The sequence below is a fragment of the Phocoena phocoena genome, chromosome 2, assembly GCF_963924675.1.
Source record: "Phocoena phocoena chromosome 2, mPhoPho1.1, whole genome shotgun sequence".
In the NCBI taxonomy this organism is placed as follows: Eukaryota; Metazoa; Chordata; class Mammalia; order Artiodactyla; family Phocoenidae; genus Phocoena; species Phocoena phocoena.
This window is the reverse complement of record NC_089220.1, coordinates 115,239,914-115,256,759: the sequence shown is the minus strand read 5'-3', so window position 1 is coordinate 115,256,759 and position 16,846 is coordinate 115,239,914. Positions and strand designations below refer to the sequence as shown.

The following is a 16,846-nucleotide window of genomic DNA, read 5'->3' as shown; positions in this document are numbered from 1 at the left end:
GACTGAAAATGAGAAATGTTATATAATGTGCCCAAGATGACATTTTCCCCCCAAATTGGATTGTTTTGTTACAATAGTTTTAAGTATAAAGTAACTTTCTCTCTACCTACAGTTGGCTCTCTAAACCAAATACAGTGTTTGAAAACCACCATTCCCCCAAAGAATAAATGATTTACAAATTGATGGGTTTTTTTTTTTTAAGTTAAATTTACACTGAAAAGATACTGTAAACTATTGAAGGTTATTGCTCTGAAATGTAAAGCTGTTTATGGAACAGAAAAACCAATAAAATAAAAATGACAGTGCATATGTATTTCCATGTTATGGCTGAAAACTTTTAATGTACTAGTTGGAAAATGAGCAAAGTAAGTATATCCTTAAATTTACTTTTCTCTTCCTAAAATACTGGAATTCTCCTAGTATAAAACGGAAGGGAGCCCAGTGAAATGCAAACTCCTGATGGAGTATCATTTATTACCTAATGGGCTGGAATGAAAGCACAAAGATATTCTTAAAACTGGCAAAGAAAGCAAACTCAAGGTCTATTTAAGCTTTTGTGCATTATATTTCTTTCTCTCCAAATCTAACCCCTTTTCTCTGCAGGAAATTCAACCAACTGTGAAGATAAAAAGACATTAGGGCCAAACCCAGTCTACGGAGACTTTATAGCTCTATTTTTTCATTATTCATTTAAAAGAGAGAAAGAAATAGGAGGGTGGAATAGACAGAGCCTCCCAACGGTTACACACCTCCCCATGCTAGGGAAGTACAAGGGACAGAAGGGTAGGTCTACAAGTGAGCAAAAAGCAAGCAAAATCTTAAAATTGGATGGCTTGCTTTCCCCTTGATTTACTTAGCTGTCTTTTTTCTTTCATGTTTACTTACAGAGAAAAACTCTAAGAATACTCCAGTGGGAGATTTTATAAGACACTAACCAGTTTGCAAGAAAGCTCCTAGGGCAGGCTTGGGAGGCTCTGGTAAAGTGCTGAGGCTCTAGCAAGCATAGCATTGGTGAAGGGCAGCCCACTTCATCTTTTCTATCTCAATTTCCCAGTAAGGCAAGGTTAATAACCGTAATTCCTTACATCTACACAGTGCTTTACAATTTACCATGTCCTTTATTTATAGGGTACTTTATTTTACCCTATAAAGTAGGAAAGGCAGAGATCACCCCTCTTTTATAGATGGAAGAAATAGATTCAGAGAGGCTGGATGACTTGCTTATGATCACAGTCAATAGGTGGTTGACCTTGGAATTGAACTCAAGTCTCATGACTCCTAAAATCTAGTACACTTTGCATTATATTGTCCTATTTGCTAATGTTCTTGTACAACGATGAAAAAACATAATTAATCAGCTGAAAAAGCAAACACTGAACTCCAGCTGTAGCTGCTCACTGTGTTCTGTAAATATGTCAATTCACGCACTCAATTCTTTCCTTGGGTAGGAAAAACAGGTGATGAGATGTCTTATGACTTGAGATATGGCACAACATTAGCACGGACTTTCACTGGCTTTCACTTCTTGCAAAGAGAAGAAATGCCATGTGACAAAGTTCTGACAACACATACCTAATTCAAAAGTGGTCCCATGTGCTGTCATACTCCATGTGCTTGATCTTCGACCTTTCGTCACCATCACAGAGAATTCATAGAGTGTATTTGGTTTTAAACCAGTCACCAAATAACTCAAAGTCGTTGCATTAGCATTCTGGAAATATATGAATCAAGAGCTTCAGAGTCAGAAAATATCAAGAATTAGGTTTTCAACCAGAACAAATGTGCCAGTACCTTATACTTGGTGTTTGCTGGGATGTTGGTTTTCCATCGGACTGTGTAGTATCGGGAGTCTGTAATCTTCTGGTGTTTGGGCAGTGAGTTGTCTGCCCATGTAATCCTTATGGTGTCATGACTCAGAATGGAAGCCTGAACTCCCACTGGCGGCATCATGGGAGTAGGATCTGGCACTGGAGTGTATGGAGCATTAATAACAAATAAATCAACTTCAGAAGTGTCTGGGTAAAAAGTAATTAAAAAATGGAAGTGCCATTTTAACATAAACAAAAATAAAAGAAAAGGGAAATGCAGGGTAATATAATGGAATGAAAGGTGAGAAATGGAGAAAGAGAAAGAGAATCCAGAGTTAACAGATAACCACCATTCATTTAAAAGAATATTTCCACTTGTGTTCTTTCAGGAAAAAATTGCAGGAAAGCATCTAGAGAAACAGTAATTAACTATTTTCTTCTCCTGTATTCTGTATGTATATTGAACAGGTATATAAAATTTGGTAATCCAGTGATTATATTAATGTATTAAACTTGAATTTTCTTTTTCCTAAAAAATTTCCTTTAAATTACTTGAAAATTCTACCTCCTGTCCAAAAAGGATCATTAAAAGATGAAAACTGCTTTTAATATCAAGGGTATTCTTTCTAAACAAATAACACAAAGCTCATGATCTGTTTTAATATTTTAGTGACTATGGTTGAATTTTTGGGACATGGCTTATCAGTGGGTATCACTGGACATGTAGGGGTCCCTACTCTAAAACATGAGTCCTGAATGTCAGCCAACAGCAACTTAGCCTGGCCTTGGTATTGGGCGTATCTGATACCCATGCAGGGTCCAGTTCAGATCTGCTGATGTCCTGGGTCTAAAAGAAGTGCAGCAATATGGCTCACATGCAAATAAAGCAAAGGGAACTCAAGGGCATTACTCTTCGTAGAGGAAAGGTAAGCTGACGCCATGCAGGAATATTTCCACACTTTCTCCAGTAGACTTAGAACAACCCACTGATGAATCCCAATCAGTTATGGGAAATGCCATAGTTATTAAAGGTCTAAGTGACACAGCCTTTATGAACTTTAGAAATCAGAGCACTTATTTGATAGAAAGGAAAGTCTATACTCATGTACTGTCCTGCACCATATGCAACAGACACATTCTCTAAGCATCAACGTCAAAACAAAGGCCAGAATGAGCACAAAGGCACCATGAGCCCATGGCAATACAGCAGCATCCATTTGGGCTTTCCCAACGCTTGGCCAGTTTTCTAAGTATATACACACTGATTTATTTTAAGTGAAGGTTTTAAAGTGGGTTTCCCATATAGTTACAGTGACTAGTCCTTTCTATAACCTAAAATCTGAAATGGCATGGGCCTTGTTTATGAATAATTGCCAAGCTAAAGAAATAGTCTCCATTTGTGTATTTCCTACACAATGAAGACTAAAAATAACACAGGAACAGCATACTTATAATCAAGGGCTTTGTTCAAAGATCAGAACACATAACAATTAGTTACAGAAAATGCACCTTCAGGTGCAAACATCACCAAGACTTCTTTGAGAACTTTTTTCATATTTGTAACAACTCTTGGAAAAGATAACTAGGTTACATGACTTATGAACATTTCCCCTTGTATATTTCTAGCCATGTTACATTTTAAAGTCACATAAAAGAAAATAATTCCAAATTTGTTTTTTTTCTATTATAGACTGATTTAAGAAAGTAGCAAACCGCTTAAATATTCTTTTTCATCTTACTTTTTTTCCTTTCTGAAATACCAAAGCTATTTTTAAGAGAACTTATAAACTGTAAGCACACAGGAGAAGACAGGATATGTAGCATGGTGCTGGTGTTTTTAAGTAAAAGCATAAAAAAAGGGGACAGAGATTATCTTTTTAAAACGAATAATGCCAAATCCATACTATTAAGCAAAGTATCCAGAATACATAGCAGGCAATACAGATTCACAATTTTGAGAAACAAATAGAAAAGAGCATTTCTGAAAGCGATAAATTCTTTGGTTTTCAGTACCCTTTAGAAAACTTTGCAATTCTAATATATTCACTTCAATGAACTTTCTCATTCAAATCTAAATCACGTTTTACATAATCTACAGACATTTTACATTATTCTTTTAAAGATATTTTAAATAGATTAAATTACAAAGAAAATAATAAAATAGATTAAATTAGATTAAAATAGATTAAATAAAACAGATTAAATTACAAAGAAAAATAATAAATATTTGGTCTCTTTTGTAATAAATGTACAGTTGATCAAATGGATAGTACATATGACTTCATACTTTCTATAGATAAAGCATATAAAAAGCACATAGAAAAATACCTTCCCAACTAACTCAGGTCACTAATAAAAAAAATGTTGGATTCATCAATCATATACATTTATTCCATCAGTAACCTATATATTTCCTCAGAGATATGGAGATCCTTTCATTTTTTTCTCATTTTAGTTATAACTCACATGACCAAAAGATGAAAATTCGTTTTTAATTCTCTCACGACTATGCTTTCTAGATCCCAACATATTAAAAACATGTGTTACACATTTACATAGATTTGTTTACATGACAGGACTGTTAACATTTTCTAAAAAGCAAAACAAGGATTCATAGAACTTTCCATGTTTAAAGCCCATTTATCTTCCTATTTGAAGCCTGTACCCTAAATTGCCATATACTTTTCCTTTCACTGATACCTATGGGGCATCTTGGCCTCATGTCAACATTCTACTTAAGCTGCTGGAAAAAATGCTGAAGACCAGAGATGGACAGGGTACCTTACCTGTGTGAGGTCTGGTCACAGCACTCTCATAGAGGGGGATACCTTCACCCACATTGTTAAATGCTTTCAGGGTAATCACATAGTGAGAGCTGGGATCTGAAGGAAAGAAACAAGTGGAAACACTTAAAAAAATTCTCACTAGAGAATTAAAAAAAATTCACGGGTGACGATGCATAATCTTAATTGCAAAAAAAGCCAGGAAAGATTTTAAAATTTTTTATGTGGGATTATTCTGGGGGTGGGGAGGTATGGAGATGGCAGCATACAGAGTATATAGAAAAACTGGCTGGGATAAACTTCCTGGAATTAGTCCCAGGAGTCAGGTTGACTGTTCCCGAATCCTCTCTTGGCTTCAGCTAATCAATGGTTTAGTGATGTTACTGTATAGTGAAGAGCTTGGATTAAAATGAATAAATAAGAGTTTCATGTGCTGGAAGCCCATAGGTGGAGCTTGGAATTAAACAAACCCCTTTCCTTCTCAGGAGGACAGCAACTGGAACAGCCAAGCTAGACAAGTAGGAGATAAGCTGTTAACTCAGTAACTGCTGAAGATCCTTAACTCTCTGGGGTGCCTCCAAATCCAAGAATGCCAACTTAATCTAGCCTCCATGCAGACTTCTTGGTTGGGAAAGAGCCCAGAATTTCAACCAGCTAGGAGGTGATGTTGCAGGAAATGTAAGACTGAAAGAAACACTCCTCCAGGTGATCATATAAAATGCTGCTAGTCAGACTTGGTGAAAAAGAGCGGTATTAAATAGCTGGAATAGTATTCATTCTCCTACTGGCTAAGGCAAATCAGGAAGAGTCTACTTTATCACATTCCTGATCCAGGCAAGGTTTAGTATGGGTACTTCAAAAGTCTAGCTTCAGAAATGAAAACGTGGGCTCCATTGAAGTGTTGCAGGGGGAGAAGCTGACCCATAACACTCACTTCTGGCAAAGTTGGGTAGATTCCCAAAGTGGCTACACCTCAAGTGGCCTGCATTACTTTAAAAGCTGCTTGGTGGCCCATCCTCTAGATACCAGTGAGCAATATATAAAGGCACCTGGTCTTCCAATGTGAGAAAGAATTGACAACAAATGGAATCAATGAGACTTAGTACTTGACTGGCAGGAAAGGGTGCTGATATGGGCAACATGGTGGAAGGTGATGTCATTCACTGAGACTGGGGACAGAGGCAGAGCAACTACGATACACATTTTCCAGACTTGATTCTAGGTCCCCTTCTATTCCTACTCTTCACTCTCTCCTGATGTGCTTTCATTTATTTCCTTGGTTGGATTAGCATGTATGTGCCATCAAGTGCAAACTAGTCCTGACTTTTCTTCTGAGCACCAGACCTCTAAGTTCAACTATCTGGATTTCCACTTGGATGTCTCAAATCTCTCTCTCTCTCCCCTTTCTCTGCTCCTTCAGCTGCTCCAGTTTTCCCTAGAGTTCATAAATGGCATGACTATGCACCCTGCTGCTCAAGTCAGAAAGCTGGGAGTCATTAAGACCTCTCTCTCCTCCCCTACACAAATGATCAAGCCTTGCTGATTATACCTACTTGCCTCTCACCACTCTGCCTTGCTCCCTGGGCTCCATCTTTACTGGCTATCTCTCAGTTCACTGAGCACTATGTGCTCTCTTACTACTGGGCTGCAACATGTGCAGCTGTCCCTTACACTAGGGACACATGCCACCCTTCTTGACTTAGACAATGCCTATTCATCTGAAAGGGCTCTTCCCAGACTGGATTAGCCTCTCTAGTTACATAGCCTGTGGCACCTCATTTCTCTTCCACAGCACTCTAAACAATTTCAATTATTTAGAAATTGTATTATTTCTAATAATAGGCATGTCTGTTTGATTCTTTGCTCTGTCTCTAGCACAGGGTCTGGGGTATTTGCTGATTGAAAGTTTGCAGGAGAAGATACTTTTTTTTTTTTTTTTTTTTTGTGGTACGTGGGCCTCTCACTGTTGTGGCCTCTCCCGTTGCGGAGCACAGGCTCCGGACGCGCAGGCTCAGTGGCCATGGCTCACGGGCCCAGCCGCTCCGCGGCATGTGGGATCCTCCCGGACTGGGGCACGAACCCGTGTCCCCTGCATCGGCAGGCGGACTCTCAACCACTGCACCACCAGGGAAGCCCGATACTGATTTTAATTTTGATTAAATTATGATAGAATATGGGACATATCCCAGTGCAAATACCCATCAAGCAGATGTTTATATGGATCTGAAGCTCAGGAGAGAGCTCTTGTGTGAATGAATTCCTAAAAGTATTTCTCAACTGTTGACTTTTGTTCAATATTATATGCATCTTAGCTCTATCTGTGATGATAAATGTAGCAAGCTTATTTTACTTTACGCAAAATTAATTTTTTGCTACTTCTCAATGTACACTCTCTTAACTAATAAAATCTGTTTACAGCACATGCAGTGCTCCTTCTCATCTCTTCTTTTCAACCACTGTTCTGACTCGGTCTTTCAAGTACAGGTCAGGCTTCTCCCCTGACTGCTCTACTGTGCCGTACCACCTCTTCCTTCTCTGAACATACTTCACTTCAACTCATCTCATTGTTTCCTGTGTTTTACATTTTTTCTCCGATTAGACTGAACGCACCTGAAAGTCAAAGACCACGTACTGCTTGCACTGCAGAGGATTTTCATTTCAGTAGCTTCATAAAGGAAACAGTAGGAGTGGGTCACCACAGAGATATTTTTATCCTATCCTATTCTTCTGCTCTCCTACAATTGCCTTATAAGACTGTTCGTGTGGGGAACACTTCCTAGGTTAACTGTGCTGTTTCTTCTTGAAAGGAAAAAGAGAAAGGCTACTCTGTTTCTGAATAAAGCATTAGATTGCTGCTTATTTTCTACCAGAAAAGATGAAGGTAAGTAATTTGTTGGACACCTAAAATTGTCCTTAGGAAAGATATTTACAAAGAAATGATGTGAACAAAAAAGTTGGTCAGGGAAGATTCTGAATTAAAAGGCAAGTCTTTCAAAGAAAGATCTCAATAATGATATAATCCAATTTGGAAAAGTAATTTTATCTACTCAAATCAATTCATTTTCTATTATAAAATATTAACTACATCTCAAAATTTTGGCTTTGTAATTCAACTTTGAGGCATAATTAGTATGAACTAAAATGTACCCATTTAAACGTACACTTTTAATTTTGACAAATATATACACCTGTGTAATCATGACCACAATCAAGATAGAGCGTATTTCCAACACTCCAAATAATTCCCTTATGTCCCTTGCAGTAAATTTCCACCACCCCAATTTCCAGGCAACCACTCATCTTGCTGTGTCACTATAAATAAGTGCTGTCCCTTCTGTAATTTCATAAAAATATAATAACACAGTATGTATTCTCTTGTGTTTGGCTTCTTTTGCTCAGCATAATGTTTGTGAGATTTGTTTTGCTGTGTGTATCCATAGCCTATTTCTTCGAATTGCTGAGTAGTATTCTACTGTATGGATACAGTATAATTTACCATTTACTTGTTTACCCCCTTTAGATTATTATAAATAAATATATCATGAACATCTGTGTAGAAGTCTATGTGTAGATATGTGTCTTTATTTCTCTTGGTTAACTATCTATGAGTGGGAATGTTGGGTTGTATGGTCAACGTTTTAAGAAACCTCCAAACTGTTTTCTAAAGTGGTTGTACCACCTGATATTCCCATCAGCAACCGTGAGTTCCAGTTTTATATCCTTGCTGATATCTGGTATTATCAGTCTATTAAATTTTAGCAATTCTAGAGGTTGTGTAGTGATATTGCATCGTGGCTTTATTTGCATTTCTCTGATGACTAATGAAGCCGAGAATCTTTTCATGTGCTTATTGTCCACTCATATATCATCTTCTTTGGTGTACTGTCCATCCAAATCTTTTGCCTACTTTTTTATTGGATTGTTATCTTCTTATTGAGTTGTTAGAGGTGCTTTTTTTTGTTTGCTTGTTTTTACATCTTCTAGACTGAAATTCTTTGTCAGGTACTTGAATGATGAGTATTTTCTTCTAGTCTCTGGCTCACCTTTTCATCTTATTGGTGTCTTTCCAAGGAGAAGTTTTAAATCTTGAGGAAGCCTGACTTATTTTTAATTTGTGCTTTTTTGCATCCTAAGAGATCCTTGCTACCCCAAAGTCATGAAGATTTTTTTTCTGTTTTCTACTAGAAGTTTTATAGTTTTAACTGTTGTATTTAGATCTGTTTTTGTGTATGGTATGAGACAAGGGTCAATGAAGGTTCTTTTTTCTTTCTCATACAGATATCCAATTATTCCCACACCTTTTGTTGAAAAGACTATCCTCTTCCCACTGAACTATCTTAGTGTTTTTGTCAAAAATCAATTGACCATATACATATGGATCTATTTGTGGACTCTATCCCGCCTACCTTTTACATAAACACTATCAAAATGTCTCGGTTACTGTAGCTTTATAATAAGTCCTGAAATCACGTAGTGTGGGTCTTCTAAACTTTATTCTTCTTTTTCAAAAATGTTTGGCTATTCTAGCTCTTTTGATTTTCCATGTAAATTTTAGAATAAGTTTATCAACGTCTAGAAAAAAGTCTACTGGTTTTCTCAGGGTATATGAAAATTCAAAAAGAGTCACGTACCAAAATGTTCATTGCAGCTCTATTTACAATAGCCCAGAGATGGAAATAACCTAAGTGCCCATCATCGGATGAATGGATAAAGAAGATGTGGCACATATATACAATGCAATATTACTCAGCCTTAAAAAGAAACGAAATTGAGTTATTTGTAATGAGATGGATAGACCTAGAGTCTGTCATACAGAGTGAAATAAGTCAGAAAGAAAAAGACAAATACCGTATGCTAACACATATATATGAAATTTAAGAAAAAAAAGGATGTCATGAAGAACCTAGGAGTGGGACGGGAATAGAGACACAGACCTACTGGAGAATGGACTTGAGGATATGGGGAGGGGGAAGGGTGAGCTTTGACAGGGCGAGAGAGAGTCATGGACATACACACACTAACAAACGTAGTAAGGTAGATAGCTACTGGGAAGCAGCCGCATGGCACAGAGATATTAGCTCGGTGCTTTGTGACAGCCTGGAGGGGTGGGATAGGGAGAGTGGGAGGGAGGGAGACACAAGAGGGAGGACACATGGGAACATATGTATATATATAACTGATTCACTTTGTTATAAAGCAGAAACTAACACACCATTGTAAAGCAATTGTACCCCAATAAAGATGTTAAAAAAAAAAATAACAAAGTAATTCTTTCTCAAAAAAAAAAAAAGTCTACTGGGATTTTACTTGGGATTGCATTGGAGAAGACTGTCATTGTAATATACTGTTTTCCAATCCATGAACATGGTATCTCCATTTATTTAAGTCTTCTTTAATTTCTCTCAGCCATCATTTTCCACTCTTCAGTGCACAGATCTTATATATATATATATATATATATATATATATATATATATATATATATATTTAAAGTTTATTCCTAAGTACTTCACATTTTTGATGCTATTAAGTGGTATTTTTATTTTTTAAAATTTTTACTGGAGTATAGTTATGTACAATGTTGTGTTAGTTTCAGGTGTACAGCAAAGTGAATCTGTTATACATATATATCCACTCTTTTTTTGATTCTTTTCCCATATAGGCCATTACAGAGTATTGAGTAGAGTCTCTTGCACTGCACAGTAGGTCCTTATTAGTTATCTATTTTATATATAGTAGTGTGTATATGTCAATACCACTCTACCAATTTATCTCTCCTCCCCCTTACTAACCCTGGTAACCGTAAGTTTATTTTCTACATCTGTAACTCTATTTCTGTTTTGTAGATAAGCTCATTTGTACCCCTCTTTTTGGATTCCACATATAAGCAATATCATATCATATTTGTCTTTCTCTGTCTGACTTTACTCACTATGACAATCTCTAAGTCCATCCATGTTGCTGCAAATGGCATTACTTTGTTCTTTTTTATGGCTAATATTCCACTGTATATATGTACCACAACTTTTTTACCCATTCCTCTGTTGATGGTGGTATTGTTATTTTAATTCCAATTTCCAATTGCTTATTGTTAGTATGTGGAAATACAACTGTTTCTATATATTGACTTTGTAATATAGTCAATTGTGACCTTTTAAACACAGTTATAGTTTTAGTAGCTTTTTTTTTTTTTTTTTTTTTTTTTTTTTGAGGTACGCGGGCCTCTCACTGTTGTGGCCTCTCCCATTGTGGAGCACAGGCTCTGGACGCGCAGGCTCAGCGGCCATGGCTCACAGGCCCAGCCGCTCCGCGGCATGTGGGATCTCCCCGGACCGGGGCACGAACCCGTGTCCCCTGCATCGGCAGGCGGACTCTCAACCACTACGCCACCAGGGAAGCCCCTAGTAGCCTTTTTAATAGATTCCTCAGGATTTCTACCCCAGTAACAATGAGCATGTACAGTGCTCAGATACTGGTTTCTAAATATCATTTATAAAAAATCAGGAGCAATAGCTGATTCAAGGGCAAAGGCTAGGAAAATACCAGATAAGCCTGTAACATCTTACTGTGTCAAAAAGAAAGAAAGTGCTCAAAGAAAGATGGGAGATGTCAAACGGACAGAGAAACTAGTCATAAAGAGACTCCCATTGGCCGCTCTTTCACTATGAAGAGAAGGAAAGCTCCTTCTTACCAAAGAATGCTAATAAATGTAGAAGAAATAATGGAATTAGGAAATCACCACTTGGGAAACACGACAGTAATAACTGTTAACTAAAGACTCTAAAACTAGTGAGTAAAAGTTCGACAAGAAACAAGATATTTGCAAAGATTCAAGGTACCTCCCCTACAAGGTACTTTTTAATTATGAAGGGGAAAAAATAATAACTTTATAGTGGAGAAATGTGGGAGATACCATTTTAACCAAGTGGTTAAAGTTAACATCACTAGCATTAGACTCTCATGTGCCTCCTGATATGATGTACTGACAAGAACACATGCATCTATGTCACTCCTTCCAAAAATGCATAAGCTGAATGTAATGAGGAAATATTACACAAGTCTAATCTGAGGAACATTCTATAAAATATAAATGGTCTATATGTATTTTTCAAAAATGTCATAGTCATGGAAGTCAAGAAAAAAACAAGGAACTGTTTCATATAAAAGAAAACTAATAAGAAACAATAAATACAACATGTGATCCTGCAACAGAAAACAATGTTTTTCTTTTGTTATAAAGGACATTAATGAGACAACTAGTAAAATATGAAGTCTTTAGATAGTTTCACAGTTAATTTGCTCATTTTGATAACTGCACTGTGGTTATATTAGAAAATGCCCTTATTTTTAGGAAATGCAAATTAAAAGTAAATATGAGTGGACAGAGAGGGGCATCATCTCTGCAACTTACTCTCAAACGGTTCTGCGAAAAAAAAATACAGGTACATACAGCAGATAAAGGATATGTGGTAAAACGTTAACCTCTGGGGAATCTGGGTGAAGGATATATAAAAATTCTTTGTACTATTTTTGAAAGTTTTCTGTAAAAATAAATTACACAATAAAAAGTTAGAAAGAAAGAAATCACATGTGCGATTACTTCCTCTACTTAGCACACATACCCAGATTTTCGATGGTGTAATAGCGCTGTTTATAGTCCACTTTTATGGTCTGGGCATGAGGGCTGCCAATGCCATAACCAATGGCATAACCTCTGACCACAATGTTCTGATTCTCCGGAGGTGTCCAGCTTACTACGATGCTAGTGACAAGTGGGCGGACGTGAAGAGAACTAGGCACTTCGGGGACACGAGTTTCTGGGAAGGAAAACAGAAAAGCAGGATGATATCCAGAGCCACTTTCCTTTAGAATATTTCATCATGCTTGGGAAATGGTGTTCAGCCTTCTGCCCAATTATTTGGGGCTTAGTTTTTTCCATTTTGCCCAAGAATTCAGAGAATCTGTATGTACAGTAAAGTATGGCCCATGGTTTCACTGCAGTCTAAGAAAACAAACTCAAACAGCCTGAAATACAAAACACTGCAGTATTAATTTGGAAGGGAAGAGAAAGAGATCCAAGAATGTCTTCCCAATGGAGAAAAACAAATAAATTGTCTTTCAATTGTTACCCATTCCTCTTGGTCCTACATCTGATTCCCAAACTCTACCAGGTGGAATGAGAAAGGCACAACATCAACTAATTAGAAGCCTGCTGTCAACAGGTGATCAAGTATCATATTACAGCAATGATATCAATTATTTACTCCCCAAAGTAATACGGTAAATCAGAAAATATGAAACTTTAGAACCACAAATTGATTTAAATGGTGGGAGACTAAGAGGCTTTAAAAGGTGGCAATTTACAGTACCTTCCACTTACATTATTTCAAGGCATAAATTTCTACCACTATTTAAAAATTAGTAAACAAAGAATTAGAGTAAATACCCAGGTCTTTTGTCTTTTAAGTGCAGCACCTGTCTCTGATAAAGGTACATACACACACCCACATGGAGTTACTGAATAAACAGGTGAGAAAAAGGGAAAGGTTTCCAGGACTAAGGGAAGAGGGAAACTGTAACTGAAATAAAGGCACAATTTATGTGGTTCGGCCTTAAATTTTAGATCATTTATCTACTTGACGGCCTTGGTAAAAAACCAGACTTAAAGCACTTGTACATTTTTACTTGTGCTGGTTCTGCTTAAAGGGACGGTTCTCTCTTAAAAAAAAAAAAAAAAAAAAAAAACCATTCCAGGAGACTTGCTGTATTACAGGAATGACAGCAGTATAAATCCACTAAAGTTCACAGATTTAAGCCACACAACACCCAAAATCTGTGCCTTTCCAGTTTGACTCATTTGACTTCAGTCAGTACCTAGCCTGTGCCAATCCTGCCGATTGTTGTTCTTACCATCTAAGTCACTTTCAAAAGTTTCAGCAGACAGCCAGTCAGTAGCAGGGCCTGTACCATTGATTGTTAGAGCAGCCACTCGGAAATTATATTCAGTCCCCCGATCAAGACCTGCAACCCAAACGACAGAAAAAAAAAAAAAAAAGGGCTGAAACAAGAGGTTTGGAAAAACAAAAGATCAGCAATCTCTCATTAAAGCAAATATCTCATCCACCAACTTAATAAAAAGCTACTATCTTGATAACATTCCAGTTAAAGTTAATACAGAACAAGCAATACATAAATACAGCACAGAGGAGCTCCTACCTCTGAAGTAGAGGCTAAAGCCCACAAAATCCAAGAGGAAAACAAAATGAGTAAAGCTCTCAGGAGACTTCAGATCTTTTAAAAGAGCTTAAAGGCATCTTAGAGATCACTTAATGCAATCCCTTCGTTTTGTTACTAAGGAGGCCAAGGCCAAAAAGAGGCCAAAGGAATGAAAGAGTTACAACAAAGGAACAAAGTCAGTTGGTCTCAAAGACACCAAAGACCAGAAAATAATGCAGAGGTATAACACCTACCAGTTTACCTCTGTTCTCTGGGCCACCCCATAACCACAGTAGAAAAAATTTTAAACATCAAATATGGCCTAGAAATCTATTTCTCAACAGCCTATTGCCCATAAGTATATACTATAAGTAAAAGAGAAATAAAGCCTCTCTACTATGCAATCTTTCATATTTACTATCAGCTAACAAAGTACCTGATATACCAATGTACCAAAGGCAACAAAGATCTACATGTAAAAGTCTATCCTACAAAGTGGGGTAACAGTCAATAATATGGTCAGCTATTCATATATTCATGCTTCCATTTTTTTCTCTTTTTATTGTGTTAAAATACATATAACATAAAATTTATCATCTTAGTCATTTTTAAGTGTACAGTTCACATGCACACATTTTTAGAGCACTTAGATTCTAGGTATTGTGATAGGTCTTGTGAGGGTTATGAAAAATTATCCTACTTCCCCATATTCAAATAACAGTATCTTTGGCCAGCAACATAGTGCAGAAACTCCAAAGAGAGAGCTACTGAGAGAGAAGTTGGCTAGGATGCAGGATGAGCCCTTGCTCAGTTAATCAATCCTGTCACGTGGTGTGAGAGGAGAGATGGGAGGTTCTGTCCTCTGCAGGCCCATCCTGATTCTGTTTGTCCACAAGAAAGCAAGAAGCAAGACAGGAGGAGAAGCAGAAAAGCTGGGGCCAAGTCAGTTTACCTCTCTGTCTCCTCCCTGCACACACTGAACAGGACGTGCCAGAGTGGGCTACACAAGCATTTGTAACTTTAACAGACAACAAACATGGTTCAATTGAGGACTTGGAAGAATTCAACCAATCAGATTGTCATTCCCTCTCCTCTGGGGAGTTGGAATGTAAGAGAGGGAGAGAGCAAGTGCGAGAGAGAGTGCACATAAGCAAGTGCAAGTGAGAGAGACGTGTGAGTGTAAAGGCTGAGCTCCTCTCCCTCAAGATAACCTAGAGAGCTCATCGACTAAAACCAAGGCACTTGATTCATATTATAAAGATACGGCAGAATGTGTTTAGTGCTGTAAGTGGTACAAAAAGAAGACACAACAATTACTTCTGGCTAAAACTTAAAATCCTATAATTTGTTGTTCAGTACAGGATCTTGGGAACCCATACTGTTCTCCAATACTTATCAGCTTCAAGTTAATGCTTCAAGAGAACAATGATCTCCACTTTTGCTCATCATTGTATACTCAGTGCCAGTACCTGCTAATAAAAGTTCAATAAAGTCTATTAAACAAATGAATGAATCTAAATATGATTTTAAAATGCAAGAATTTTCTTGATAAAGAAAAGGCTATTTTTATGATGAAAGTGGTACTCTGCTTATACATCAAATGTTCCACTGAGAAAACGAATAGTCTCCTCATGGGCAAGGACTGTATCTACTTTTATTTATTAGAAACAAGAAGAGTGCCTGGTATACAATAAACATCTACTATTAAACATTCAAAATAAAAGCCTTATCTTTGGGAGATGTTATTTATCTGTGATGGAGTAAAATCAGACTGACTTTTAAGAACATCCGTGACCAATTTTGCTGTAATGCTCCTTTGGTGAGACTTCTCAGCAACACCCCTACAGCCATATTTACCTTCTGCAGCTTAGAGCTGTGGGGTTATGAGAGGAAACTAGAAGACTGAAAGATACCCTTGAAGACAAACATTCACCTTCTCCTATTTTGAAAGAAGTCAATCTCATCCATGAGGTGAGGAGTACAGAGAAAAGCTTGCTGGTTTACTGGAGTACAGTTTTTCACTGTCACTGGCTCTCCAATTTTCAGAAACCTATACCTATACAGATTATATGGATTAGGGTTCATTTTTATCAGGTGTGCCACTTGCTCTGTTTCACACAAAGGGAGAACTATACAAAAGAGCTCTCCTTGACAGAATTTTCTAGAACTTTATCATGTCTGTAGAAGCAAGAATGATTATTGCGTGGCTGTGGCTATTCACAAATGTTGTTTCAGGCCACATATACCTGAGTGGTGTCAGTGTTATAGAAGTCATTTTGTAGGCCTCTGCTACCAACTAGACTGAGTGGATTCTTTGCTTATATAGCTTTGTTTTACCTTTCTTTCAGATTACAAAAGAGTTATATATGTGTGTGTGTGTGTATATATATATTCAAAAAAGAAGACATAGAGAACACAGAAAAACACAAGTAAGGCAATGAAACTCAAATGCAATTTACCAGAGATAGCAGAACCTGTAAAAGTGTTTTCCACTAATTTGTATCAAGTCAGAAGTAGACTGAACTCTTACAAATTGTTTTAAACCATTTTTGCTTTGTGTAAGTCAACGGCCCAGAGCAGTCATTAGACTAGCACAATTCAATGTCTGAGAGAGACACCATCTCCTAGCTTTCGCCTATGTGCAAAGCAGCTTACCTTCAATCAACTGTGACAGCTGTGTCCCAGTCACCAACGTCTCAGTGACATCGCTCTTTCGGGAGGCCTTTCGGTAGCGAACCCTGTAGCCAGTGATCTGCCCATTTTGTGTGGCTGGAGGAGGTGGCTGCCAGTGAATCACAATACTCTGGGAAAGACAAGATTATAGGGTAAAGACCGAATATATCAAATCTCGGTCCTGTTTTATGTATTATTACTCTGAATTCAGTGTGTAAGAGAAGGAACCATAAAAGCAACGGAGTGTTCAGGCAGAGTCTTACTAAGTTATTTAATAATCACTCAAAAATAGTGTTTCATTTTAAAACCATCAAAGACCAAATGGGGAGACTGTATTTGTGGGCAGCATACGCTCGGCACTTTATT

The 16,846-nt window shown here is 37.3% G+C and overlaps 1 protein-coding gene across 4 annotated transcripts in view; it reads right to left on the bottom strand.

Moving 5' to 3' along the window:
- Positions 1-16,846, bottom strand: part of NEO1 (neogenin 1) — a 239,684-nt gene that overhangs the window by 28,179 nt on the left and 194,659 nt on the right. For all 4 annotated transcript variants that reach the window (XM_065871044.1, XM_065871046.1, XM_065871047.1 and 1 more), the window contains exons 13-18: positions 16,463-16,610; positions 13,502-13,612; positions 12,214-12,408; positions 4,595-4,690; positions 1,792-2,015; positions 1,573-1,711 (exon numbers count right to left, since the gene is read on the bottom strand). In XM_065871044.1, coding sequence (XP_065727116.1) covers positions 1,573-1,711; positions 1,792-2,015; positions 4,595-4,690; positions 12,214-12,408; positions 13,502-13,612; positions 16,463-16,610 — 913 coding nt within the window. The remainder of the gene's footprint in view (positions 1-1,572; positions 1,712-1,791; positions 2,016-4,594; positions 4,691-12,213; positions 12,409-13,501; positions 13,613-16,462; positions 16,611-16,846) is intronic.